At 63.3% G+C, this 25162-nt stretch overlaps 2 protein-coding genes across 3 annotated transcripts; both read left to right on the top strand.

The window, feature by feature from the left end:
- The first annotated feature begins 290 nt into the window (after positions 1 to 290).
- FURIN (furin, paired basic amino acid cleaving enzyme) lies at positions 291 to 12503 on the top strand. The gene is made up of 16 exons (XM_039257596.1): positions 291 to 517; positions 4092 to 4431; positions 4810 to 4908; positions 5012 to 5107; positions 5446 to 5574; positions 5685 to 5761; positions 6033 to 6121; positions 6617 to 6789; positions 7913 to 8125; positions 8508 to 8608; positions 8729 to 8832; positions 8917 to 9034; positions 9148 to 9327; positions 9753 to 9877; positions 9998 to 10108; positions 10326 to 12503. Exons 2-16 carry the CDS (start codon positions 4255 to 4257, stop codon positions 10919 to 10921), a joined length of 2388 nt encoding a protein of 795 aa, XP_039113527.1. The 5' UTR covers positions 291 to 517; positions 4092 to 4254; the 3' UTR covers positions 10922 to 12503.
- Positions 12504 to 13228: 725 nt separating this feature from the next.
- On the top strand, positions 13229 to 23817 carry FES (FES proto-oncogene, tyrosine kinase). Of its 2 annotated transcripts, none has more exons than XM_039216418.1 (19): positions 13229 to 13391; positions 13862 to 14077; positions 14271 to 14444; positions 15998 to 16094; positions 16223 to 16406; positions 18048 to 18185; positions 18261 to 18380; positions 18535 to 18657; positions 18774 to 18960; positions 19082 to 19165; positions 19746 to 19955; positions 20181 to 20303; positions 20671 to 20724; positions 21306 to 21424; positions 21741 to 21835; positions 21920 to 22043; positions 22249 to 22406; positions 22500 to 22622; positions 23462 to 23817. In XM_039216418.1, the coding sequence occupies exons 2-19, from the start codon at positions 13871 to 13873 to the stop codon at positions 23602 to 23604; spliced, it is 2463 nt and encodes an 820-aa protein (XP_039072349.1). In that variant the 5' UTR covers positions 13229 to 13391; positions 13862 to 13870; the 3' UTR covers positions 23605 to 23817. The 2 variants fall into 2 exon arrangements, with proteins under 2 accessions (XP_039072349.1, XP_039072355.1); XM_039216424.1 differs by having other exon boundaries at positions 13229 to 13417.
- The last annotated feature ends 1345 nt before the right edge of the window (positions 23818 to 25162 follow it).

Below are 25162 nucleotides of genomic sequence, written 5' to 3'. Positions count from 1 at the left end.
TTCCTACCTGCCCCTGCTGGGCGCCCGAGGCAGCGGCCGCCCCAGAAGGCCGCAGGGCCTGGGCTCGGGGCCCGGCGCCCTGGGCGCGCGGCGCTGGCGCTCCGCACGCGGGCCGGGGCGCGGGCGGCATGGGCGGCGCGGCGGGCCGCCGGCGGCGGCGGCGGCGGCCCGGGAGCGCGGAGGTGGCGCCGCGAGGGGGAGGGGCGCGGCGGCGGAGGAGGAGGAGCCGGGGCCGCCGCAGCCGCTGACAGCCGCCGGAGTAAACAAGCCGCGCCGCCGCGGCCCGGCCGCTGCCCCCGCCCGAGCCGGAGCCCGAGCCCAGGCCGAGCCCTGCCCTGGTCGCCGGCCGGGCCGAGGCCGCCCGCCGCGCCTCCCCGCCTCCGCGCGGTGACGCTGCTGCTGGGCGCGGGGACGGCGCCGAGCCCAGGCCCCCGCCGCCGGGCTCTCCGCTCGGCCGAGGGGCGCCCGAGCCGCCGCGGCGCTCGCCTGGAAAAGTTACCCGCCCGGGCTCCCTCGGGTAAGCAGGAGGGCGCGGGGCCCGGGGAGGCGGCGCGCCGGGGCGCCCGGGCCCGGAGGGAGCTGGCCGGACTGGGCCGCGGTGCGCGCGGAGCGGGCTCCGCGGGCCCGGCGGGGGAGGGTCGGGGCCGCCCTGACCCGGGCCCCCAGGCCCCAGCCGCCCGCCCGGCTTTCGGAACTGGCTCGGGGGCCGGCCCGAGGGTGGAGCCGCGGGGAGCAGGAAGGGCGCCCCGCAGCCCACCTGAGCGCGCCGGGCCCGTCTCGGCCCCCCGGCCCCCTGCCCTTGCGGGTACTTTTCCGCTTGGGGCCGGGGCGAGCCCTCTGACCTCAGGAAGCGTCTGCGGGGGCCCCCGCTGGGGGCGGGATGGGGAGAGAATTCCAGAGGCGCCGGGTGCTCCCGCCTCCCCGCCGGCCGCCCGGGGCCGCCGCCGGCTCGCCCACTCCGCGGCCGGGGCCGGGAGGAACGGCTGGTCGCCGGGGCCGCGGGGGATCGTGCCCGGCCCGGCCTCGCCGCTGCCCGCACACCTGGGTGACGGAGACTCAGGTGCGGGATCCGCGGGCTCCGGGAGGCCGGCGCCGGGAGGTTGTGGGGCTGCCCCCCGCCGAGGCCTGGCCCAGGCCCCTGCTGCCCCCGTGGGGCGGCTGGACTGCGGGGCTGCCCGCTTGCCAGACAGGTCGGACAGCGGTCCCCGGGCAGTACCTGCTGCCCCCGAGCCCCTGGGGGTGCAGACCCTCGGCCGGGGCGCGGGAGGGCGTTGGAATTCCGGTTTTGACTTGGCAAGTGCGAGAAGAAGCCAGGTGATGTGGCCTAGCGAGGGCTGGGCAGCCGCCGGCCAGGTGTGGACAGCCGCCGAGGAGAGTAGCCAGAGCTCGGCGCGGCTCAAGCGGAGCAGCCCAGGGGTGCTGTTTCCTATATTGGGCTTCCACATGAAATTTGATTTTCTAAAAAGGACTGTGTGGCTTAAAAAAAAAAAAAAAGTTTGAAAACCTCGGGTCTCACAGTTTTTACCACCAAGGAAACTGAGGCCCACCAAGGAAACGGAGAGAGAAAGTGACTTGTTTGAGATCGCACAGCAAATGAGCCGTTGAGCAGGGACTGGAAATAAGAATTTCAGGAGAGCCTTTCAGTGCTTGTGACAAGGACCTGGCTTGGGGTCTCTGCTGGAAAGAGAGACCGGGTCCAGTCTCCCAGGCAGCCCCTGTCCACACTAGCACCTCAGTGCCTGGGCACCAGCGGCCGGATCTGGGGCGGGGGTGGGGGGTAGGTTCAGTGATGTTTCAGAGTGGCTGTCCGTGTGGGACAGAGAACAGCCCAGAGAGGCCCAGGGATCAGAGAAAGGGCTCTGCCTGAGACCACAGCCAGAAAGAGCACTCCCAGCTCTCTGTGGTCACAGCCCAGAGCCAGTCCCATGTGAGAGGGCATCGCGGGAGGCTGGAAATACAGCAAGCCTCCTGGTTCAGGCTGAAGTGGGACTCATAGGGTGAGTCAGAGTCTGGGATGGGGGTGGGGAGAAGCCCATTCATTCATTGTTCTCAGCGCCTGCTCTTTTGGGAGGGGGGAATCTTCTCTTCCTCCTGGACGAGGAGATAGGGCTGTCTAGGGGCTTCGGGGCTCCCTGTGGCTAGGGATCCTGTGCCCTTTCCTGGGAGATTGTTCGGTTGTGCCTGAAGCCTGCTTCCTTTTTGGGTGCTGCAGGGTAATTAAATAGTTGGTTAATCACCTTTAACGTCAGGCAGCTGCAGCTCCGTTCACCAGGCCTGGGCCAGACCCAGGGAAGCCCGGTCTTGGTTTGGGGGCTTCAGAGGGGCTCACAGCACAGTGGTCGGGGGCAGCTTGACTTCCCATCTGGACCCAAGAGGCAGCGCTTGCAGCACCAAGTAGGGGAGAAGAGGCCTTGTTCCTATCTGGCTCTGCCCTCAACCTCCCTCCCCCCCTCCCTCTGTTAAATGAGGGGCTTGCCATCCCTTCACACGCCCAGGCCTACGTTTGGCCACCCCGTCATTGCTAAGACTGGCTTTCTCGAACTTGGAAGTCCAAGGCGTCGTGGGTCGGGGGCTTCCAGGCCTGTCCTGGAGCCCGGTGGACTCTGCCCAGGGTGAGGAGGGGCTTCGTTGTGAGCGGCCCCCTGCCATCAGCTGTCAGGTTATTTTGGGGTAAACTGAAAATACCCTGGAATTATATGTGGAGTCCCTCCTGGCCTGCAGGGTGGGACTGTAGGGGGAGCAGCCAGGGGGCCAGTTGTGGCTGAGGGTAGGCCCTGGAGAAGTGAGGCGTGCCGGTGGTGAGCCGTGGTGAGCCCGCGTGCCCTGCTCCTGCTGGGGAGCTGGGGGGCCCGGGGGGGGGGGGGGGGGGAGGGGGAGAGGTTCGCTTTTGCAGCCTGGCAAGAGTGGCCTCCTTTGGGGCTGGGAGTGGCGGGGGCATCCGGGGCCCTGTGGGCAGGCTCTCTGCTCACTGAGCTTGGCGCTGAGACAGGACACCCCCAGCAACCCCCGCTGGGGCCTCCCCTAGCTTCTCCCCACCCCTGGGGCTTGGCTTCTGGCTAGTCAGGGGCCCTATGTGGGGACAGTTGTGTGGCCCCGGGCAGAGAGGTCCCGCTGTCTGTTTGCTGAAGGAGGAAAAACAACACGCAGACTATTGATTCAGCCTCACCTTGGCGCTCCTGGCTCAGCAGCTAGTGTTTGCCCTGGCGGCCTGGGCTCAGATTACGCAAGGCTGGTGGGCGTGGAGCGCGAGGGGGGCTGCTGGGGGCCTTGGCGCCCAGACCCCGGGCAGGGCTGGGCGGCCCCGGCGTTCCCCAGGAAACAGCCCGAAAGGAGTCTGGGTCCCCGGTTTTACTGATGGCCGCCAGCGTCGGGTCTGGCCGTGCCAGGAGGTGAAGCCACCGGGAACCCTGTGCTTAGCTCCCAGAGCCCCATCCCTCCTCTGGGCGCCCACTGTGTCTCCCCAGGGGTGTGGGGCCTTTGCAGGTGACCCTTTGTGGCTGGGGCTCTTTCGCTGAACCAGGAACCCCTCAGCGAGCCTGGTAGACGCCACCCCTCCAAAAACTTTGAAAAGCCAACGTTTTATTTCTTTGTAAAACGTACCTAGGTAATTTGGAAAATCCACAGTGACACAAAGGAGAAAATAACAATTACTCGTAACCGTCACCATCTTGAGAGAATCATTGTTAACGTTTTAGCATGCGCCCTTCCAGATTTTGCTGTGTGGTTATATATAAATATATGCGTATAAATAGTTATTTAAAAACAAAACGGGGTCATGCGTGCGTACTGCTTCATAACCCATCTTTTTCGCTTTGATTGTGGTGAACGTTTATTCAGTTGTTTCTGATGCTGAGTGACTCAAGCCTGATAGTCTGCATCCCACTTCCGTGTTCTTGTGTGCAGGGAGGCTGAGGAGCTGCGTGTGTGTGGAGGGGGGCTCCGGCTGGCCAGCCTTGGGGGGCTGCATGTTCAGTCCTCTCTCCCAGGGCCCTTCTCAGGCCTCCATTGCGTCGTGGGGTGGGAAGGAGCTTTGGCACGTGGCAAGGGAAGCACTGACAGTCTCCCCCCTCTTCTCGTTCCCCGCCCCGCAGGGCCGGCAGCCCTCCTCTGCCCCCCACAGCCCTGCCCTGCTCGGCCCCATGCCCCCCCCAGTCAGCCCCGGGCCACAGGCAGCAGGCAGGCACGCGGGAGCCGAGGCCCTGTGACCAGGCCAAGGAGACGGGGGCTCCGGGGTCCCGGCCACCTGTACCCCCCATGGAGCTGAGGCCCTGGTTGCTATGGGTGGTAGCAGCCGCGGGAGCCTTGGTCCTGCTGGCGGCCGATGCCCGTGGCCAGAAAGTCTACACCAACACCTGGGCCGTGCACATTCCCGGAGGCCCAGCCGTGGCTGACAGCCTGGCGCGCAAGCATGGCTTCCTCAACTTGGGCCAGGTAGGCGCCCTCACTGACCGCTGGCCTGGGCACAGGACACTGCCAGGGGTTGGGGGTCGGTGAGGGCAAGGGCTCAGGCACCAGGACCAGGAAGGAGGGAGGTGCTTACCTGGGTAGTAGTAGGGGGATGGGAGTGGTGGCTCGTCCCGCCCTTGGGCTTCCAACATAGGTTGTGTGGAGAGCCCCCGTATCCCAGGGAGATGGAGTCCCTCTCGGTCCCCTGCCCCTCCTTGCCGGGTCCTGGGCAGGGAGCAGATGCCCCACCAGCCCCTGCTGCCGTGAGCCTCCCGTGAGCAGCCGGTCGTCCACCCCCATCCGCTCCCTCCCCGGAGGACTGACAGATGGAAAGCCCAGCTCAGTCTCCCTGCTCTGTTGCAGATCTTCGGCGACTATTACCACTTCTGGCATCGAGCGGTGACAAAGCGGTCCCTGTTGCCTCACCGCCCGCGGCACAGCCGGCTGCAGAGGGAGCCTCAAGTGAGCACGGCCCCAGCCCACCCTTCCCTTCCTGCTCTCTGAGCCGCTCTTGTCCTCGGCTCCTGCGCCCACACCCACCGGCCCCCCTCCCCCTCCCTCCCAGGTGCAGTGGCTGGAGCAGCAGGTGGCAAAGCGAAGGACCAAACGGGATGTGTACCAGGAGCCCACGGACCCCAAGTTTCCCCAGCAGTGGTACCTGGTACATTGCCTCCTCGGGACCTGGGGCCTCCTCCCTAACCCCCCCACCCCCCGCGTTCATCCAGCCCCCTCGGGGTCTGGTGGGAGGGTGAGGCTGACTTGGAGGCCTTCCCTCATCCTTCCTCCTCTCTGTGGAGCACGGTCTCCCTGGCACTTCAGGCCAAGCCTGGGGTTGCCCTTCTAGAGTTCTTCACGCTCCGTGGAGCGCGGACAGGAGCGGGGGCAGGTGGAGAAAGAGATTTTGGGGGTGGTGAAGGGATTCTTCGGGGTACCCCTGACCTCACACGGCCAACCGTGGCTTGTAAAGTGCCAGAGTGACAGGGGTGGGTGTCTCTGCAGTCTGGCGTCACCCAGCGGGACCTGAACGTGAAGGAGGCCTGGGCTCAGGGCTACACGGGCCACGGCATCGTGGTCTCTATCCTGGATGACGGCATCGAGAAGAACCACCCAGACTTGGCAGGCAATTATGTGAGGAGGTGGGGGAGGGAGGCAGTGACCCCCGGTGAGGGGTGTCCCGGGGCTGTCCCGCTGTGCCAGTGCGGCCAGACTGTTCCTGACAACAGCCGCATCCTCCCCAGGATCCCGGGGCCAGCTTTGATGTCAATGACCAGGACCCTGACCCCCAGCCTCGGTACACGCAGATGAATGACAACCGGTAAGAATTGCCAGGTCCCTGGCCCCCGCCCCGGTTCTCCTCTCTGCCACCGAGGAGGCAGGGCCGAGCCTGGGCTAAGACGTGCTCCCCCAAGAGGCTGAAGTGTCCGTTTTGCTCAGAGCAGAGGTGGCCACGGAGTGGCGGACGTGGGAGGGGACCTTGCACACAGGCAGGACAGTGGTCCTGGCCGGAGTGGGGAGCCGACCCGTCCTGGTCCTCGGGCCGCACCTGCTCTGTCTGCCGCTAATGTTGCGCTCTCGGCCCCTGGCAGGCACGGCACGCGGTGTGCAGGCGAGGTCGCCGCGGTAGCCAACAACGGCGTCTGTGGCGTCGGCGTGGCCTACAACGCCCGCATTGGAGGTGGGTGTGGGCCTTGGCCACCCTGTCCTTTGGGAGGGCCCTTCGGGTGGGATTTTCTCCACCACTTCCCATCCAGCCAGTGCCTGTCACCTTCCCCCTGTGGATCCTTTTGACACGTGGCTATTCCTGAGAGGGTTCTCAGCAGCTCAGAGAGCCGACCCACCGTAGGCAGGGTGAGTGTTGCTTAGCGGGAGCCCCCCGAAACCTGCCCCACCCCCTCTGAGTCCTTACGTGGTGGGCCTTGGTCACCACACTCCTGGTTCTAAGCTAGCATGTGTGGTTGAGAGCAGGGTGAGCTCTCCCCCCCCCCCCCGTTCGTGTCTTGTCTAGGAGAGGGGGAGAGGCGGGCCAGGGGGTTAGGGGCTGGGATTTCCCAGCACCAGCCTCTGCCCTCCCCCTGCCCGGCCTGTGCGGACAGGGCTGGGTGTGCTCCACGGGGGCCCCTGGCGGCTAGACCCACGCAGCATCCCTCTCCTCACCCCCCTCTGCGGCCAGGGGTGCGCATGCTAGACGGCGAGGTGACGGACGCGGTGGAGGCGCGCTCGCTCGGCCTGAACCCCAACCACATCCACATCTACAGTGCCAGCTGGGGCCCCGAGGACGATGGCAAAACCGTGGATGGGCCTGCCCGCCTGGCCGAGGAGGCCTTCTTCCGGGGGGTCAGCCAGGTGAGGTGGGGGGGCCAGGCCCAGCCTCTTGGGGGCAAGCTGGGTGCTGTCTTTTTCATAGCTTTCTCCCTGTGTTTGTCTGTTCCTGTCTGCTTATTTTTGTGTCAAATTTTAATTTTTAAAAAAGTGGATTTTTAAAAAAATTTTTTAGTAGTTTATTTTTGAGACAGAGAGACAGAACACGAGTAGGGGAGGGGCGGAGAGAGAGGGAAACACAGAATCTGAAACAGGCGCCAGCCTCTGAGCTAGCTGTCAGCACAGAGGCTGATGTGGGACTTGAACCCACAAACCGCGAGATCATGACCTGAGCCGAAGTCAGACATTTAACCGGATGAGCCACACAGACGCCCCTAAAAAAAATGTTCTTAACGTTTATTTATTTTTGAGAGAGAGAAAAAGCATGACCGGGGGAGGGGCAGAGAGAGACAGGGAGACCCAGAGTCTTAAGCAGGCTCCAGGCTCTGAGCTGTCAGCACGGACCTGGATGAGGGGCTCAAACTCACAAAGCATGAGATCATGACCTGAGCTGAAGATGGATGCTTACCCGACTGAGCCACCCAGTCGCCCCAAATTTTAATTTTTTTCAAAGTTTGTTTATTTTTGAAGCCGTGAAGGGAGGAGAGGGGCAGAGAGAGGGAGAGAAAGAATCCCAAGCAGGCTCCATGCAGTCAGTGCTTAGAGCCTGACATGAGGCTCGAACCCATGAAACTGTGAGATCATGACCGGAGCCGAAACCAAGAGTCGGACGCTGAACTGACTGAGCCACTCAGGCACCCCATATTTTAATTTTATACGAGACATGTTTATTACAACGTTGAAGGACTAGAAGGGCAGAAAAGGAGAAAATAAGCAAAGCTGACCCATCACTCCAGTCCCTGGAATCACCACTCCGGGCACTTCCGGTAGTAACCTGGGTCTGTTTTTCTGCACACGGGCAGACGTACTTGCACGTGTACCTGATCCACCAGGGGTCTCTCCAGCTGCGGGACGGGGTCGGGTGTGTGCAGAGAGGGGCCCTTGAGAATGAAGCCCCAGCCTCCCCGGCCTCCGGCCGCCCCGTCTTCGCCAGGCCTCCCCCGCTCCGGTCCTGTCTCCGAGTGACCCCGGCCCGCTCTGTTCACAGGGCCGCGGGGGTCTGGGCTCCATCTTTGTCTGGGCCTCGGGGAACGGGGGCCGGGAGCATGACAGCTGCAACTGTGACGGCTACACCAACAGCATCTACACGCTGTCCATCAGCAGCGCCACGCAGCTCGGCAACGTGCCCTGGTACAGCGAGGCCTGCTCGTCCACACTGGCCACCACCTACAGCAGTGGCAACCAGAACGAGAAGCAGATCGTGAGTCTCGCCCTGGGTGGGGGCCCCGGGAAAACGCTTGCCAGCTCTGCCCCGGGGCCCGCCTTCCAGAACTCATGCGGCCGGGGGATCGTGGCTGGAACGGGAGCCGGTGGCTGTCTAACACTGGGTGGGCCATGGGGCCGTCTGAAGCCCCTGAAAACTGTAGCCTCTCCCTAAAGGTATGCGTTGCTCTTAACGGTCCCCAACCTCAAGCTCCCTCCTTGTTCCTTGAGAAAAGGAGGCCCAGAAAGGGCTAGGCATTGGCTTTTCACAGCAAGGCAGCAGCTGGGACCGTCTGTCAGTGCCCAGGGCCTGTGGGCAGAGGGAGGGCGGGCACGGGGCCCTTCTAGTCCCTCCACCCATCACACTGTCCTCCCGGTAGGTGACCACGGACTTGCGGCAGAAGTGCACGGAGTCTCACACGGGCACCTCGGCCTCTGCCCCCTTGGCAGCCGGCATCATCGCCCTCACCCTGGAAGCCAAGTAAGTGGGTGGGGGCTGAGGAGCACCCCTGTCCCCACCAGCGCCCCCTGCAGGGCAGCCCTGGGTCTGCAGCTTCTCTCCAAAGAGGCTGAGTCCGGCCTGTGCCTCCCACCTTTGCAGTAAGAATCTCACCTGGCGGGACATGCAGCACCTGGTGGTACAGACCTCGAAGCCAGCCCACCTCAATGCTAATGACTGGGCCACCAACGGCGTGGGCCGGAAAGGTGAGGACCGGGTGGCCCCGTGCTCCAGGCTGGGGGGAGGGGGTGCGCCGCCTCCCTGCTGACCCCGCCTTCCCTGCCCCGCAGTGAGCCACTCATACGGCTACGGGCTGCTGGACGCAGGTGCAATGGTGACCCTGGCCCAGAACTGGACGACAGTGGCCCCCCAGAGGAAGTGCATCATCGACATCCTCACTGAACCCAAGTGAGGGCGCCATCTCGGGTGGGGTGGCTGGGAGGGGTGGGTGGGGTGGCTGGGAGGGGTGGGTGGGGCCCAGGGGTCACAGAGGGTACAGACCCTCCCTGCTCTCTGCACAGGGACATCGGGAAGCGGCTGGAGGTACGGAAGACGGTGACCGCCTGCCTGGGGGAGCCTAGCCACATCACGCGGCTGGAGCACGCGCAGGCCCGCCTCACCCTGTCCTACAATCGCCGTGGTGACCTGGCCATTCACCTGGTCAGCCCCATGGGCACCCGCTCCACCCTGCTGGCCGCCAGGTGCTTGCTCTCTCCCCGGCCCGGCTTGCCCTGTCTCTCATACTCACGTGCGTTCACCCCCTTCCTGACTTGTCACGCAGTCTTAGTGGCCACCACAGTCTTCTCAGTGGGAGCGCTGTTGGCATTTTAGGAGACCCAGTTTTGTCCTATGGGACTGTCCCCACATCGCGGGAATCCCTGCCTTCTGCCTGTTACATGCCAGGAGTGTGCCTTGCTGCGTGTAGCAAGCACCCTTGCACGTTTCCAGAATCTTCTGGTTGAGGACACCTGGCCCACTGGGAAACAGCCCTGACAGGCATTTCCAGCCCAGTGGGGTTGGTGCTGCCCCGAAGGAGGGTATGCGGTCCGTGTGTTGTGGGCTTGGCACCCCATGGCTGGGCTCCCCGGGGGGCCTCCGACAGCTGTGGGCACCCTTCCCCCCCCAGGCCGCACGACTACTCCGCAGATGGGTTTAACGACTGGGCCTTCATGACAACCCATTCGTGGGATGAGGACCCTTCTGGCGAGTGGGTCCTGGAGATTGAAAACACCAGCGAAGCCAACAACTACGGTACTGGGGACATTTGAGGGCTCAGCGCAGGGGGGTGAGGAGGAGGGCTGGGGGGCTCTGGGATTCCAGGTGCCGTGCCGGCACCCCCTAACTCTTGCCTCCCTGCCAACCCTGGACCAGGGACGCTGACCAAGTTCACCCTCGTGCTGTACGGCACGGCCCCCGAGGGGCCACACACGCCTCCCGAGAGCAGCGGCTGCAAGACCCTCACGTCCAGCCAGGCCTGTGTGGGTCAGTAGTGACTGCTGTCGGGGTTTGGGGGCCTGAGGCTTGCTGGGGGGAGGGCAGAGAGTCCCTGTCCTGAAGCCCAGCGCTGGGAGGAAAAGGGGTTTGAAGCGACCTTGGGGTGAGCACGGTTCTAGGGCTGGAAGCTCCGAGGGCCCGTGCTGACTGCTTGGGGCCGCCCCATCCGCTTAGCTGACGCCCCCCTTCTGTCCCCTGCCGCCAGTGTGCGAGGAAGGCTTCTCCCTGCACCAGAAGACCTGTGTCCAGCACTGCCCACCAGGCTTCACTCCCCAAGTCCTCGACACGCACTATAGCACCGAGAACGACGTGGAGATCATCCGGGCCAGCGTCTGCGCCCCCTGCCACGCTTCGTGTGCCACGTGCCAGGGGCTGGCCCCCACAGACTGCCTCAGCTGCCCCAGCCACGCCTCCCTGGACCCCGTGGAGCAGACCTGCTCCCGGCAGAGCCAGAGCAGCCGCGAGTCACCCGAGCGGCGGCCGCCACCGCCCCGGCCGCCCCCTGAGGTGGCGGCTGAGCCCCGGCCCAGAGCAGGGCTGCTGCCCTCACACCTGCCCGAGGTGGTGGCCGGCCTCAGCTGCGCCTTCATCGTGCTGGTCTTCGTCACCGTCTTCCTCGTCCTGCAGCTGCGCTCGGGCTTCAGCTTCCGGGGCGTCAAGGTGTACACCATGGACCGCGGCCTCATCTCCTACAAGGGGCTGCCCCCGGAAGCCTGGCAGGAGGAGGGCCCGTCGGACTCAGAAGACGACGAGGGCCGGGGCGAGAGGACCGCCTTTATCAAAGACCAGAGCGCCCTTTGACGAGCGCCCACTGCCTGCCCCTTCGAGCCCGTCCCCTCCTTGGGCACTTTTTAATTCACCAAAGTATTTTTTTATCTTGGGACTGGGTTTGGACCCCAGCTGGGAGGCAGGAGGGGCAGAGACTGCTTCCCGCCCTCCCTTCAGGCCGCCTGGCTGCCGGAGGTGGGGCCCCAGGACCAGCTGGGGGGCGGGGGAGGGCCTCCCCCCACTTCCAGCACCTCTTCCGTGTGGAGAAAGGAGTGGAACGTTGAGGGCAGCTTTCCAAGGTCCAGGCCCCCAGCGGAGTCCCTGCGGAGTGAAGAGGGTCGGCCCTTCGGGGATTCCTGACCCGGGCCGCAGCTCTCGTCCCTTCCCTGTTCCTCTAAAGCAATAATGGTCCCCATCCAGGCAGCAGGGAGGCTGGCCTAGGGGGTATTTGAAGGAGGAGGCCACCTCTCCAAGGGCTTTTGTATCCCCGACCCTGTTCCCCGCGTCTGGTGAGCCTCTTGAGGAAGCGGTGATCGAAGGAAGGGACCAAGGAAGGCAGGTGCTCCCACGGGGCGCGCGCGCATGCACGTGTGCACGAGAGGGTGTGTGCCTGTGCCCACCTCCACCGAAGCTGGCTGCCCGCCAAGCCGTGGCGGGACCGGCCAGGCCACCCGAGCCGGCGTCCTGACCACCCTACCTTCTCGGGGGCCCCCTCCCCTCCCGCCAGGGCCCAAGTCCCTGTTTTCTGAGCCCGGGGGGCTGCCTGGGCTGTTGGCACTCACAGTCCCGGAGCCCCTGGGTGGGTGGTGGGGAGGGACGGTGGCCCGGCCGGCCTCTCCCGCCTCCCACCCGATGCTGCTTTCCCCTGTGGGGATCTCAGGGGCTGTTTGAGGATATATTTTCACTTTGTGATTATTTCACTTTAGATGCTGATTTTTTTTTTTTTTTGTATTTTTAACGGGGGGTAGCAGCTGGACACCCACCTTCCCACACCCACTGTCCACTCTGCTGTTCCCCCGGCTACCCTGGCCCCGAGGTGCGGGGGGGCTGCAGCATGTTGCTGAGGAGTGAGGAGTAGTCGAGCCCCCAAGTCCTGAAGAGGCAGGCGGGCAAGCCAGGTGGGCCCTAGGAAAGGGGGTCATGGTGGGAGGGGCAGGCTGTCATCCGTGTTTCAGGTGGGGCTCATTGTGCCATGGGTCACTGGTTCTCCAAGTGCTAGGGGTGGGCAGGCGGTGGCACTGAGCCCCCTCCAACACTGTGCCCTTGTGGAGAAAGCACTGACCTGTTCTGCCTCCTTAAGTCCCCTCTTCTGACGTGCCTTTTGCACCCCTCCCATTAGGACAATCAGTCCCCTCCCATCTGGGAGCCCCCTTTTCTTTCTCTCGCTCTCCAGCCTTCCCTGGCACCCAGCCACCTGCCCAGGGGTGTCCCCTCGTCTCTCACCCCCACACCCTTGTGGCCAGCCTGGCTAATTTTGTAAGACACTGGGTTGGTGCCCAGTGATTTTTTTTTTTCTTGTAATTTAAACAGGCCCAGCATTGTTGGTTCTATTTAATGGACACGAGATAATGTTAGAGGTTTTAAAGTGATTAAACGTGCAGACTATGCAAACCAGGCCTGGTCTCCAGCGTGGTGATGTTCTTCCTAGGACCCTGAGACTGCATCGGGGATGGGGGTGGGGGAGTGGGCCCGTTTGGTCAGCAGCTGGAGGCCAGCCCCAGGGCATGGGAGGGGTGAGCCCCAAGAGCACCAGCTGAGTGCTTCCACCCCCTCGGGCCTGGTCTCCAGCGGGCGAAGAGTTAACTGCCCAGGTGGCCTCCTTGCTCTGGGTCTTAGCTGTAGGGCTGAGGTCCCTGGTGGGGCCTGACCAAACCAAGACAGACTGCTTCTGCTGGCCCCTGTCCACTCCCCAGTTCCAGCGCCCTCCGCCCCGCCACCCAGGCTCCCCTTGGGACCGGACCCCTGTCCCCCTCCCTGGGCTGGGGGAGTGGTTTCACCAGAACCCAGGCCCAAAAGGAGGCCTCTCCTCGGGGATATTTACTTGGAAATCTTATTCAAATGGAGGCTGGCGCCCGCGCTCTCCTTGGGGAATCCGATGGGGTGGGGAGGCCGGCCCAGCCCCCCGCCCCCCGCCCGCCTTCCCCTCTGGGCCCCCTGGCCGCGCGCCAGGCCCCCACCGCGCGCACCTGCAGCTTCCCCGAGCTCCCGGGCGCTGCCCAGGCCCCGGGAGCGCCCGCACGCGGCTCTCCGCGGCCATTCTTCCCCGGCCCCCTCCTCCCTTCCGTTTCCGCGGCCGCAGCGGCGCGCTGGGCAGGGGGGGCCGGCAGGCGTCGGGGGCGCCGGCCCTCCCGCCCGCCCCTTCCCCTCGCGGGCCCGCCCCGGCCGGCCAACTGAAACCGCGGCAGGAGGAAGCCGAATCAGGAACTGGCCAGGGTCGCCCGGGCCGGGAGTCATCCCCCTGAGGCGTCCTCGGCAGGCAGCCCCGGAGTAGCTGCCCGCGCGGGTAACTCCAGCCCTGAGGCTCAGGAGGTGCTGGGCGGGGGCGGGCGCGCGGTGGGGGTGGGGCAGGGCCCGCCAGGGGTCCGGGCAGGGGGACGCCGGACCGGGTGGGGCCTGGCGGAGGGGGCGGGGGTAGGGGCAGCGCGCCGACTGTGGCCGCCCGAATCCGCTGTACCCCCACCCCTGAGGGCCCTCCGAGCACACCAAGCCCCTGGGAAAGGCGCTGGGTCGAAGGGCCTGGGGAGGGAGGGGACCCCTGGCGCCAGGCCTTGGCCTGAGACACAGGAAGCAACGAGGGCCGGTCTCAGGCCAAGTTGCCGTTTTGTACCTATGGCTGCATTTCAGCCGGAGAGCACCCCACCTCCTGTCTGCGGCTCCTCTCCGCCCAGCAGCCCCCCGGCCTTTCGGTCCCCCCCACTCCGTCTCCAGCCCCTGCCTTACCCGTGGTGGGCTCTCTCCCCTCTCTGTCCCCAGGACGGCACCATGGGCTTCTCGTCCGAGCTGTGCAGCCCCCAGGGCCACGGGGCAGTCCAGCAGATGCAGGAGGCTGAGCTGCGGTTGCTGGAGGGCATGAGAAAGTGGATGGCCCAGCGGGTCAAGAGCGACAGGGAATATGCAGGCCTGCTGCACCACATGGCCCTGCAGGACACTGGAAGCCGGGGCATGGGCCCCTACAGCCCCATCAGCCAGGTGCGGCCCCGTGCCACCCTCGGTCTCCTCGCCCCCTTCCTGTCTTCGCCTGAGGACTCCCCACGGGTGCCCCGTGATATCTGCCTGCGCTCTTCCTTTCCCCGAGCCCCCTGGGGAGGGTTGGAGAATGGGGCAGGCCCCGGCTCAGGAGCCATTGTCCCCTCTCTCCCTGTCTCGCCCATCCGTGTCGCAGTCCTGGGCAGAGATCACCAGCCAGACGGAGGGCCTGAGCCGGTTGCTGAGGCAGCACGCGGAGGACCTGAACTCGGGGCCCCTGAGTAAGCTGGGCCTGCTGATCCGGGAGCGGCAGCAGCTGCGCAAGGCCTACAGCGAGCAGTGGCAGCAGCTGCAACAGGAGCTCAGCAAGGTGGGTGCGTGCCCAGCCCCCTGCTCCCGGCTGTTGCCGCCCAGAGCTGAGGCTGCTGGTCTTGCGCGGGAGCCCCTGGATTCACGGGGGAAGTGGAAGTCCCTGACCGCAGGCCACCCCAGCTTCCGTCCCTCCTCCCTGCCTTTGAGCTGGCCTGAAGCAAGGCCTCGGTGCGTTTTCCGTCACCTGACCGTGCGCCCCAGCAAAGTGTCCAGAGTAAAGGTGAGCGATCCACCCGTCACCTCCTAGGCGCGCGGGCTCTGTGACCCACCTCCTGCCCTGTGCCAGCGGGCTCTGCGGTCTGAGACACAGCAGAAGGAATCAGGGCTAGTGTGTCTGCCCTCGGCCTAGGTGGCCTCCTCCCAAGGCACCAGAGACGTCAAGGGCAGCAGCGCGGCCCCCTGACACAGAGGTTAAGGTCAGGGCCACAAGGTCAGCCTGCTGGCATTTGAACCCTGCACAACCGCTAGTCTAGAGGCTGTGTGATTTTTAGAGCTATTTGTAGGGGTGCTTCAGCCTCCTGATTCAGTGTGCTGGTCAGCACCGCCTGCACCACACCCCTTCCACCTGCGCCAGCCTTACCGTGGACCCACAGCGGCCCCTGGTGGCCAGTGTCCGTGTGTGTGTGTGTGTGTGTGTGTGTGTGTGTGTGTGTGTGTGTGTGTGTGTGTCTCTCTCTCTCCTCTCTCTCTCTTCTCTCTCTCTCTCCTCTCTCTCTCTCTCTCTCTCTCTCTTTCTCTCTCTCTCTCTCTCCCCCCCCAGAAGCACATTGAATTCAGGGGTCAGCCCATTTTTACAGGTACTTTTTACTGGAACACAGCCATGCCCCCGTGTGTTTGTTTTCACATTACCAGTGGCTGTTACAGGGCTCTCATGGCAGAGCTGAGCAATTTCAGCAGAGGCTACATAATAAGCCTGAAGTGTTCACCATCTGGCCCTTTAAGAAAAAGGTTCATCTGGTCTTTACGTTAAGCTGTTACAGGCCGGGAAACTAAGGGTTAGAGGAAAGGGATGGAACTTACCCAAAGGATCCCAGTGCATACACAGGGGAGCCGGGACAAGAACTTTGGTCTTGACCATCCATTGTTTCTGCCACCAGGGACATGATTTATGGGACTCGCTGCAAAATGAAAATGAAATGCAGGGCCTCTTGTCAAAAAATTATTAAGAATTTTGAGATAGTATCAGCAGAGCATCAGACCCAGCACAAGGCCCTTCTGAGTGTGGAGTTCTGTGCAGTGACTGCTCAGGCCACACGTGCCCATAGCCGCGGCCTGCCTGCCTGCAGACACCCCTCTAGGTCAAGGAGGGACAGGTGTAATCTGCCCAGCCCACCTCTCTGCCTCCCCAGGGGCCTGTCCTTAACCCAGCTGCTCTGATCCTAATGTCAGCGGCAGAGGGTGGGCTCCAGAAGCTTCTGGGCCCCTCCCAGAGGAAGGACTTGGATATGCTTCCTGCGTAGACTACAGGGCCCATGCAGGGCTTCACCTCAAGCAGGCGTCTCCTGTGCCCTGGGGACCTAACCCCCTTACTGGCCTCTCCTCTCTCCCCAGACCCACAACCAGGACATCGAGAAGCTGAAGAGCCAGTACCGAGCCCTGGCACGGGACAGCGCCCAGGCCAGGCGCAAGTACCAGGAGGCCAGCAAAGGTACGTGGCTTCCCTTCCTGGAAGAGAGGGAACCCCAAGGCGGCCCTGACCTGTCCACAAATGCCCCGGGAGTGGGGCGTCCCCAGGCCTCCGTGCCGTCACCCACAACCTCCCTCCTCACCCGGCAGACAAAGACCGCGACAAGGCGAAGGACAAGTATGTGCGCAGCCTGTGGAAGCTCTTCGCTCACCACAACCGCTACGTGCTGGGCGTGCGGGCCGCGCAGCTGCACCACCATCACCACCACCAGCTCATGCTCCCCAGCCTGCTGCAGTCGCTGCAGGACCTACACCAGGAAATGGCTTGCGTCCTGTAAGCCCACACCCCCGCCCGCCCACCCCCTGCACAGCTCGAACGCTGCCGCCAGGCCCAGAGGCAGCATCCAGAAAATCCGATCTCGGGACAGTGGCCATGTGATCACGGGAGAGCGGGCCCTGGGCTGAGGATCGGAGCCCGCCCGCTCGTATCCAGATTACTTAAGCTATTCCAGGATCCCTTATCTTTTTTTTTTTAATATTTTTATTTATTTCTAGGGGAGAGAGAGACAGCGTGAGCAGGGGAGGGTCAGAGAGAGAGGGAGATACAGACTCCGAAACAGGTTCCAGGCTCTGAGCTGGCAGTCAGCACAGAGCCCGACACGGGGCTCGAACCCACAAACCGCGAGATCATGACCTAAGCGAAAGTCGGATGCTTGACCGACTAAGCCACCCAAGCGCCCCATTCCAGGATCCCTCATTGCGAGGTTTTATTATACGTATTGAGTCCCTCTCTGGGCCCTGGGGTATAGCAGAGAACAATGGAGACAAAAATGTCCGCCCTCTAGGATCATTAACGTTACTGGAGAGAGAAAAGAAAGTACGGTGGGTGGTGGGTGGGTGGCGTGTGGAGGGAATAAGAGCTGTGGAGGTAAATAAAACGAGGAAGGGAGATGGGGGCAGGGAGGACGGACAGCTTCCAACAGAGTGCTCTGGGAAAGCCTCGGGGATTGGAGTGAACCAGGGGGATGTTTGGAGAAAGACCATTCCAGAAAGTGGAAAGGGCAAGTGCATAGGCCCTGAGGTGGGCGAAGGCCTGAAATCCAGGAACAGCAAGGAAGCCAGTGCATCATAGGCAGAGTGAGGGGAGGGCAGAGTCAGACGCAAGGCCAGACCGGTCCAGGGGTTGGGGGGCCGCTGGGTGATATGGGGTCCAGCTGTGAGGACTTAGGCTCTGCTGTCTTAAGAATAGACTTCCGGGGCCCCAAACAGGGCCGGGGCGATGAGACAGGAGGCTGTTGTGGTCGTGGAGACCACAGACCATGGCCGCTGGGCCAGGGCAGTAGTGATGAGAGGGAGAAGCCCTAAGTTCCTGGGTGCACCCCGAAGGTAGAACAGGGGCATTTCTTTATGGACTGGAAGTGAGGTGTGAGTCGAGGGGACTCCGGGGTGGCTCTTGGAAGATGGAGTTCCTGCTAACTTATGTGGACAGGGGGGGAAGAAACAGGTTCAGGAGACAAGAATAGTTCGTATTTCAGCTCATGGAGTTTGGGCGCCTAAGAGATATCCGATGAGACGTTCGAGCAGGTGGGTGGCTGCGTGCGGCTGGAGCTCCGGGGAGGCCTCCGGACCAGACATGGAGACGTAGGGCCAGCGGCCTGTGCACGTACCAGAGCCCCGGAGCCCCAGCCGTTGGGCTGCTTGTGCTCATAGGTACCGAGCCCTTTGTATATACTGCACGCTCTGCACACGAGCCCTCCCTGGATCTTTATCACAATGCCCAGTGGCCCCAGTATACACATCGAGAGGCGAAGATAAGGGAGATGTTGAGTAATTTGCCTGTGGTCATTTGGCTGGTAAATGATGGTGGGAGGGGTCAACCCCAGGGCTGACTACTCAAACCCAGTGGCTCGGCCCCGAGCTCCCCTGCCCTGCCCCGCCCGAGCCCCCTCTGACCAGGGCGCGTGTCTGGGGACAGGAAGGAGATCCTGCAGGAGTACCTGGAGGTCAGCAGCCTGGTGCAGGACGAGGTGGTGGCCGTGCACCTGGAGATGGCTGCTGCTGTTGCCCGCATCCAGCCCGAGGCCGAGTACCAGGGCTTCCTGCGACAGTACGGGTAAGCCCCTCCTTGCTTCCGCCGGGCACCAGGGCCGCTGGCACGTTCACTGACGGGGAACCATCCCCCCGAAAGGTCCGCACCTGACATCCCCCCCTGTGTCACCTTTGATGAGTCACTGCTTGAGGAGGGCGAACCGCTGGAGCCAGGGGAGCTGCAGCTGAACGAGCTGACGGTGGAGAGCGTGCAGCACACGTGCGTGGTGGCCCCGCGCCGGGCCCAGGTGGCGGGGTGGCCAGGGTGGCCGGGGGCAGACGCTGTCTATGCAGAGCTGCGGCCAGGCTTGCTTGGCCCTGAGGGTACGCCTCCGTGGCGCGCGGCCCTCACGCGGCCCTTCCTCCGGGCGCAGGCTGACCTCCGTGACGGACGAGCTGGCCGTGGCCACCGAGACAGTGCTCAGCCGGCAGGAGGCGGTCGCTCAGCTGCAGCGCGAGCTCCAGAATGAGGAGCAGAACACCCACCCCCGGGAGCGGTGAGCGGGTCTGCCCACGGCGGCCTCCCCGGCACCTGCCTGCCCAACATACGCACCGCTGGCCTCGGGCTGCAGGCTGAGCCTCCCCCTGCTCTCTCTTCCACTACCCCCTGCAGGGTGCAGCTGCTGGCCAAGAAGCAGGTATTGCAGGAGGCGCTGCAGGGGCTGCAGGTGGCCTTGTGCAGCCAGGCCAAGCTGCAAGCCCAGCAGGAGCTGCTGCAGGCCAAGCTGGAGCAGCTGGGCCCCGGCGAGCCCCCGCCTGTCCTGCTGCTGCAGGATGACCGCCACTCCACGTCGTCCTCGGTGAGCTGCCTGCCGCCCGCCCCCGCCGCCAGCCACGCCTGCCCGCCGGGGGCGCGCTCCTCATGTTTGCCCTCCCCCTCCCCAAGCCCGGCCACCCGCTGACGTCTGTCCCTGGCCCCAGGAGCCGGAGCGAGAAGGGGGAAGGACACCCACCTTGGAGATCCTTAAGAGCCACATCTCAGGAATCTTCCGCCCCAAGTTTTCGGTGAGTGGAGCCCGGCCTTGGCCCGCATCTCTGCGCCTCTCTATGGGGCGGGCCAGGCCAGGGGTCTCAGACGTGTACCCCCAAAGCCCCTTCTACCAGGGTACTTAGGGTCAGTCATTGGGTTGCCCTGGAGAGGAGTCTCTGCCCAGAAGAGGCTGCTTTTATCGGGGAGTCGCTGTCTTCCCTGGGATTCGGAGCTGCGCACGTCCCCAGATCTTGCCAGCTGGCACCTCCCTCTCCTCTGCCCCCCGTGTGCTGCAGGCTTGTTCCCCAACCTCCCCACCCCTCCCATCCCCCGCTCTCTCTGCTCCGGGACTAGTTGGGCAGCTGGGGCCTGGAGGAAAAGGCAGAAGCCTGCTTTGAGATCAGCCAGCCTGGGCCTCCCCTCCCGGCTCTGCCTGCAGTGACCCGGGTGAGTCCGCAGCTTGCTCGGGGGGCACGGATGCCAACAGCTGGTTCATGAGGACGAGGGGCACGTGCGAGAGAGAGAGAGGGACCCCCTCCGACTGACCCCCATCTGTCCTGGCGGCCTCTCCCAACAGTCTGGCTGAGTGACCCTTCCTCACTCCTCCCCTGCCAGCTCCCTCCACCCCTGCAGCTCGTACCGGAGGTGCAGAAGCCCCTGCACGAGCAGCTGTGGTACCACGGGGCCCTCCCGCGGGCAGAGGTGGCTGAGCTGCTGACGCACTCCGGGGACTTCCTGGTGCGCGAGAGCCAGGGCAAGCAGGAGTACGTGCTGTCCGTGCTGTGGGACGGCCAGCCCCGCCACTTCATCATCCAGTCTGCTGACGTGAGTAGGGCCTGGACGCCAGCCTTCCCCGCCTCCCCCCGGCCCCCAGCACCCCGTCCCCGCGGAAAGCCAGACCCAGAAATCCTCTAAGGAAGGGCTGCGGCCTGGTGGTGCGGCATCAGAGAGCACCCTTTCCAGCGGCCCTGCCTCCCGTCTCTCCTCTCCCGGGGCTCAGGCCCCCTCAACAGCGGGGCCTGTTGACCCTGCCCACCCCCCACCCCGCAGAACCTATACCGACTGGAAGGAGACGGCTTTGCCAGCATCCCCTTGCTCGTCGACCACCTGCTGCGCTCCCAGCAGCCCCTCACCAAGAAGAGCGGTATTGTCCTGAACAGAGCTGTGCCCAAGGTGAGCCTGTGTCACACAGCGTCACAGCATGAGGGGCTCCCCAGGGTCCTGTCTGATACACGGTGCCAAGTGATTCCGCACTCCCCAGGGGTCAGCCGCCCCCAAGGTTTGGAGTCTCAAGGCCACTTCCATTCCATGGGACACACACTCACACACAGCCGACATCGCCCTAGTCAGGGCACCTGTCGCGCCTCCAAAGTCATCTGAATGTGACCCTGATAGCGTCCAACCCCCATTTTTCAGACCAACAAACAGGCGCCAGGAAATGAAAGACATGGTGTTGGTGGGGGATGATGTCTGGTCCCTTGCAGGGCCCACCACGCATTCCCTTCACTGACTTTGGACCCCTGATTCCTCCCTCCCTCAGGACAAGTGGGTGCTAAACCATGAGGACCTGGTGTTGGGTGAGCAGATCGGGCGGGTGAGTTGAGTGTTTACCAGCCTCCTGTTGCCTGATGCCTCCCTCCTCTAGCATTGCTTTCTCCCAGGCCTCGGGCCGGGTCAGACCTGAACCTCAGAGAGCCTGTCTGTCTTCCAGAACCTGCCCTGGGAACTTCCCTGGGGGGTGGGGGGCTCCTTTTACCAGAACCCTCGAACCCTCAACTCCCCCCACTACCCCGGGCCCTTGTCTCCTCAGCCTGCTCTTACGTGCATGGGGAGACACGCTTTGTTCGTGGGGCCTATAAAATACATGCTGAGGGAAAAAGTCACTTTCTTAAAACTCAGAATGGTTTTTCAACCCAAGCGGAAAGTGGTACTTGGGTTTTCTGTGTCGCGTCTCGGTGAACGCGGCGAGTCTGAGGTCACCTTCTCTGCCCGTCGCCTGTGCGCCATCTTGGTTCCCCACTCAAGAGGAAAACTGCAGAGCACGGCTGAGCGGCCTTGAGCGTGGGGGCAGTGGACACCCAGTGGGTGGGCGGGGACAGGGCAAGTTCAAGTCCACGGGAGTGAGGAAGAGGAGGTTGGTCCAGGGAGGGCTGGCAGGAACAGAGACCGTTTCAGGGGAACTTTGGCGAAGTGTTCAGTGGACGCCTGCGGGCCGACAACACTCTGGTGGCTGTGAAATCTTGTCGCGAGACACTCCCACCTGACATCAAGGCCAAGTTTCTGCAGGAAGCAAAGTAGGTGGTAAAATAATGATCCCGAATTCCACACGCAGTGGGTTCGTCTGGGCACGGCCCGGGGTAAACTGCTTGACTTTGATGGGGGTGTTGAATCCTCACGACCCCATGCAGAGGGTACCCCCACGTAGTGCCGCATAGAGGCCCTGTGACCACCCGAGGTCACACCTCCAGGCCTGCTGGCCTCAGCGCCAAGCTCTCCTCTTCTGCGGGCCCCCCACCCCGGGTTTCCCTGGGGCTCCGGGGCTCCCCGGTCAGGGAGGTGAATGTGCCAGCCCCACCCCCGGGCGGGCTCCTAAGCGGCCGTGCCCTCCAGGATCCTGAAGCAGTACAGCCACCCCAACATCGTGCGTCTCATCGGCGTCTGCACCCAGAAGCAGCCCATCTACATCGTCATGGAGCTCGTGCAGGGTGAGCTGAGGGGGAAGCCGGGGTGGAGCGGGCAAGGAGGCGGCTGCCCAAGGCTCACCCAAGGCTTCCCCTGCCCACTGCCAGGGGGCGACTTCCTGACCTTCCTGAGGACGGAGGGGGCCCGCCTGCGGGTGAAGACGCTGCTGCAGATGGTGGGGGACGCGGCCGCGGGCATGGAGTATCTGGAGAGCAAGTGCTGCATCCACCGGTGAGGGAGGGGCGCGCCCCGCAGCCCCGCGCCTGGCGCAGGCGGGGCCCCCACCTCGGCGCGCCCCGCCCCAGGCGTGGAGTGGCCTGTCGTCATGGGCCAGGAGTCGCGGGGCGGGGAGCAGCTCTGCTCACGTGCCTAGAACCCGGGCAGGTGCAGGTGTCCCCGGGGCACCAGCCCACTGGCCCTGCCCTGCCTCCCCCAGGGACCTAGCGGCTCGGAACTGCCTGGTGACGGAGAAGAATGTCCTGAAGATCAGTGACTTCGGGATGTCCCGGGAGGAAGCCGACGGGATCTACGCGGCCTCAGGGGGCCTCAGACAAGTCCCCGTGAAGTGGACGGCACCTGAGGCTCTTAACTACGGTACCGGGGCCTTAGCGACCGTCGTTGGGGGTGGGAGAGGGGCCCAGGCCTCCCGCAGACCTGGCCAGCCCACCCACGCCCGCCTCCCCGCAGGACGCTACTCCTCCGAGAGCGACGTGTGGAGCTTCGGCATCTTGCTGTGGGAGACCTTCAGCCTGGGCGCCCCCCCGTACCCCAACCTCAGCAATCAGCAGACCCGGGAGTTTGTGGAGAAGGGTAAGGCATTCCTGCGGGGGCTGCACCGCTGGAGCCACGCCCTTTTCCCCCCGGGCTGCTGGGGGGGTGGGGTTCCTGCGGGTCCCCCCACCACCACCTCCCTGGGCAGAGCGAGGATCACCCTGCGACTGCAGGGCGGACGGGCACCGTGTGTGCGGGACCAGCGCTGGTGCATTTATTCTTCATAATGTGGGAGGGAGGGCTTAATATGTCCCTCTTGCAGAGGCAGAAATCAGGGGTGCAGGGGACGCCTGGGGGGCTCAGTCAGTTAAGCATCTCTCAGTTCAGCTCAGGCCATGAGGTCGTGGTTTCCTGGCTTCCAGCCCAGGACAGGCGCTGCGCTGAGAGTGCAGAGTCCGCTTGGGATTCCCGCTCTCCCTCTCTCTACCCCTCCCCCGCTCACGCTGCCTCTCTCAAAATAAATAAATAACACTTAAAAAATAAAGTAAAAGATAAATAAAGAGAAAACAGGCTTGCAAAGGTCACACAACCGGCACACAGTGGGACAGGGATTAGAACCTGTGTCCTTGGTGCCTTTGAAGAGTGGAACCTTGAGAACAGTGCATCTTTTTTTTTTTTTTTTTTAGTATATTTTATTTATTTTTGAGAGAGAGAGCATGAGCTGGGGAGGGACACAGGGAGAGGGGGACAGAGGATCAGAAGCAGGTTCTGCGCTCACAAACCGTGAGATCATGATCCGAGCCAAAGTCGGACACTTAACCGACTGGCCGCTCAGGCGCCTCAAGAACAGTGCATCTTAAGCCACTCCCATTGCTCAGGGTATGTCCCCAGGGGCTGCCAGGCCCTCGAACCTGCTCCTCACGCCCCTCCCCCCACAGGTGGCCGCCTGCCCTGCCCCGAGCTGTGCCCGGATGCTGTGTTCAGGCTCATGGAGCAGTGCTGGGCCTACGAGCCTGGGCAGCGGCCCAGCTTCAGCGCCATCTACCAGGAGCTACAGAGCATCCGGAAGCGGCATCGGTGAGGCCGGGCCCTGCTCCTCAGGCTGGCGGCGTCTACGGGCAAGACCGTACCTCCTCCCCAGTCCAGCTCACACTGCCAGGTGGCCCCTCGCAGCCCTGGGCCGAGCCACTGGCGTCCATGCTGCCGGCAGGCGCCCTCTCGGCTGTGCAGTGCCGCTCCTGCCCGGGGCTTCCTCTTCCCAGCGGAAGTAATAAAACCACTTGTGCCCATTGAACGCTCTTGGCATGTGCGCTTCGCCAGAGGGCAGGTCCTGGGAGGACCGGCGGGCCTCTGCCGTGGCCGTGGGGAAGGCAGACTGCCTGCGGGGCTCGCGGGGCAGGGCTGACGTGGTCTGCTCGCCACTGGATGTGAGACGCGGGGAAGAGGGAGAGAGATTGGCACGGCACACAGACTTCTGGCACAGGGCAGTGTCCTCCCTGCAACAGGGTCACAGGCAGAGTAGCAGGGCTCCGGGAAGAATGCGTAGTTTGGAGACATATTTGTGGGGCCTGTGGGGATGGTGAAGTTTTGGGGTGATGGGGGGGGTTCATGGGGCCCAGAGCCAATGGCCAAGAAAGAATTCTTGAAGACATCTTTGGTACAAAAAGGTGATTTTATTAAAGCATGGGGACAGGACCCCTGGGCAGGGAGAGCTGCATGGGGTCGGGGTGGATAACTCATTATATGCCCTCAGGTTGGCAGGAGGTCAGGGATAGAGAAAGTCTCTAAAGAATTTCGAAGCAAGATTTCCAGGACCTTGAGAGGCTAGCTGTTGCCAGGGAAACGCCATTTATTACCATTTAATAAAACCTGAGTCATGAGACCCTTCAGATGTATATCGGGGGCCATAGCTTAGAGTAGGATTGCCCGGCATGTGTCTTGGGGGTGGTTGAGATAAAGGAAGTTGACTCACACGGTCCTCAAGGTTAGGATCATGTTAAGCTAAGGTTCTCTTTTGCCCCCAGCAAAGTGTCATCATCGAGGCAGCTGATGAGCTCGTAGAAGGAGGTCACTCTGCCTGTTTCAGGGACTTGTCATTGAACTGTAGGCAGTAAGGGAATTTAGTTTTCCATTTGCCTTAGTTGCTCACATCACCATGGCGAGCACTTAAACCCCTTTCCTTTGATCTTGGGTAGCTGGGGGTGTTTGAGGAATATCACACATACTCCACATGGCCGGAGGGGGTGGGGGAGCACGTTGTCTGCCTGTATTTTGCCCTCAGCTTGCCTCATGCTCCCTCATCAGGGACATAGATTTAACATAGAAGTCTAGAAGCCGACAGAAGCAAAGGCTGGCAGCTGAAAGGGAGTAGCTGATGCTGTGATGTGTACACCGGTCACAGGAGATGCGGGGGAGACGGGAGGAAAGTGGCTGAAGAGAAAGAAAATGCTTCCCAGGGATTTCGTCTACTAAGATGAGTCTACTGAGCGACAAGCTAGCAGAGCAGGGAGCCCTCAACTCCTTTAACGCTTGCAAGTCCCCCCTGCAATCTACAAAATCACCTGAAACGTTCTGAGCCCCGTGTTGGGCTCTGTGCTGACAGCTCAGAGCCTGGAGCCTGCTTCCTTTTCTGTGTCTCC

Source organism: Hyaena hyaena, unplaced genomic scaffold (assembly GCF_003009895.1).
Source record: "Hyaena hyaena isolate Hyena2069 unplaced genomic scaffold, ASM300989v1 scaffold_13, whole genome shotgun sequence".
Lineage (NCBI taxonomy): Eukaryota > Metazoa > Chordata > Mammalia > Carnivora > Hyaenidae > Hyaena > Hyaena hyaena.
Note: the sequence above shows the minus strand (reverse complement) of the source record. Positions and strands in the feature narration are given on the sequence as shown.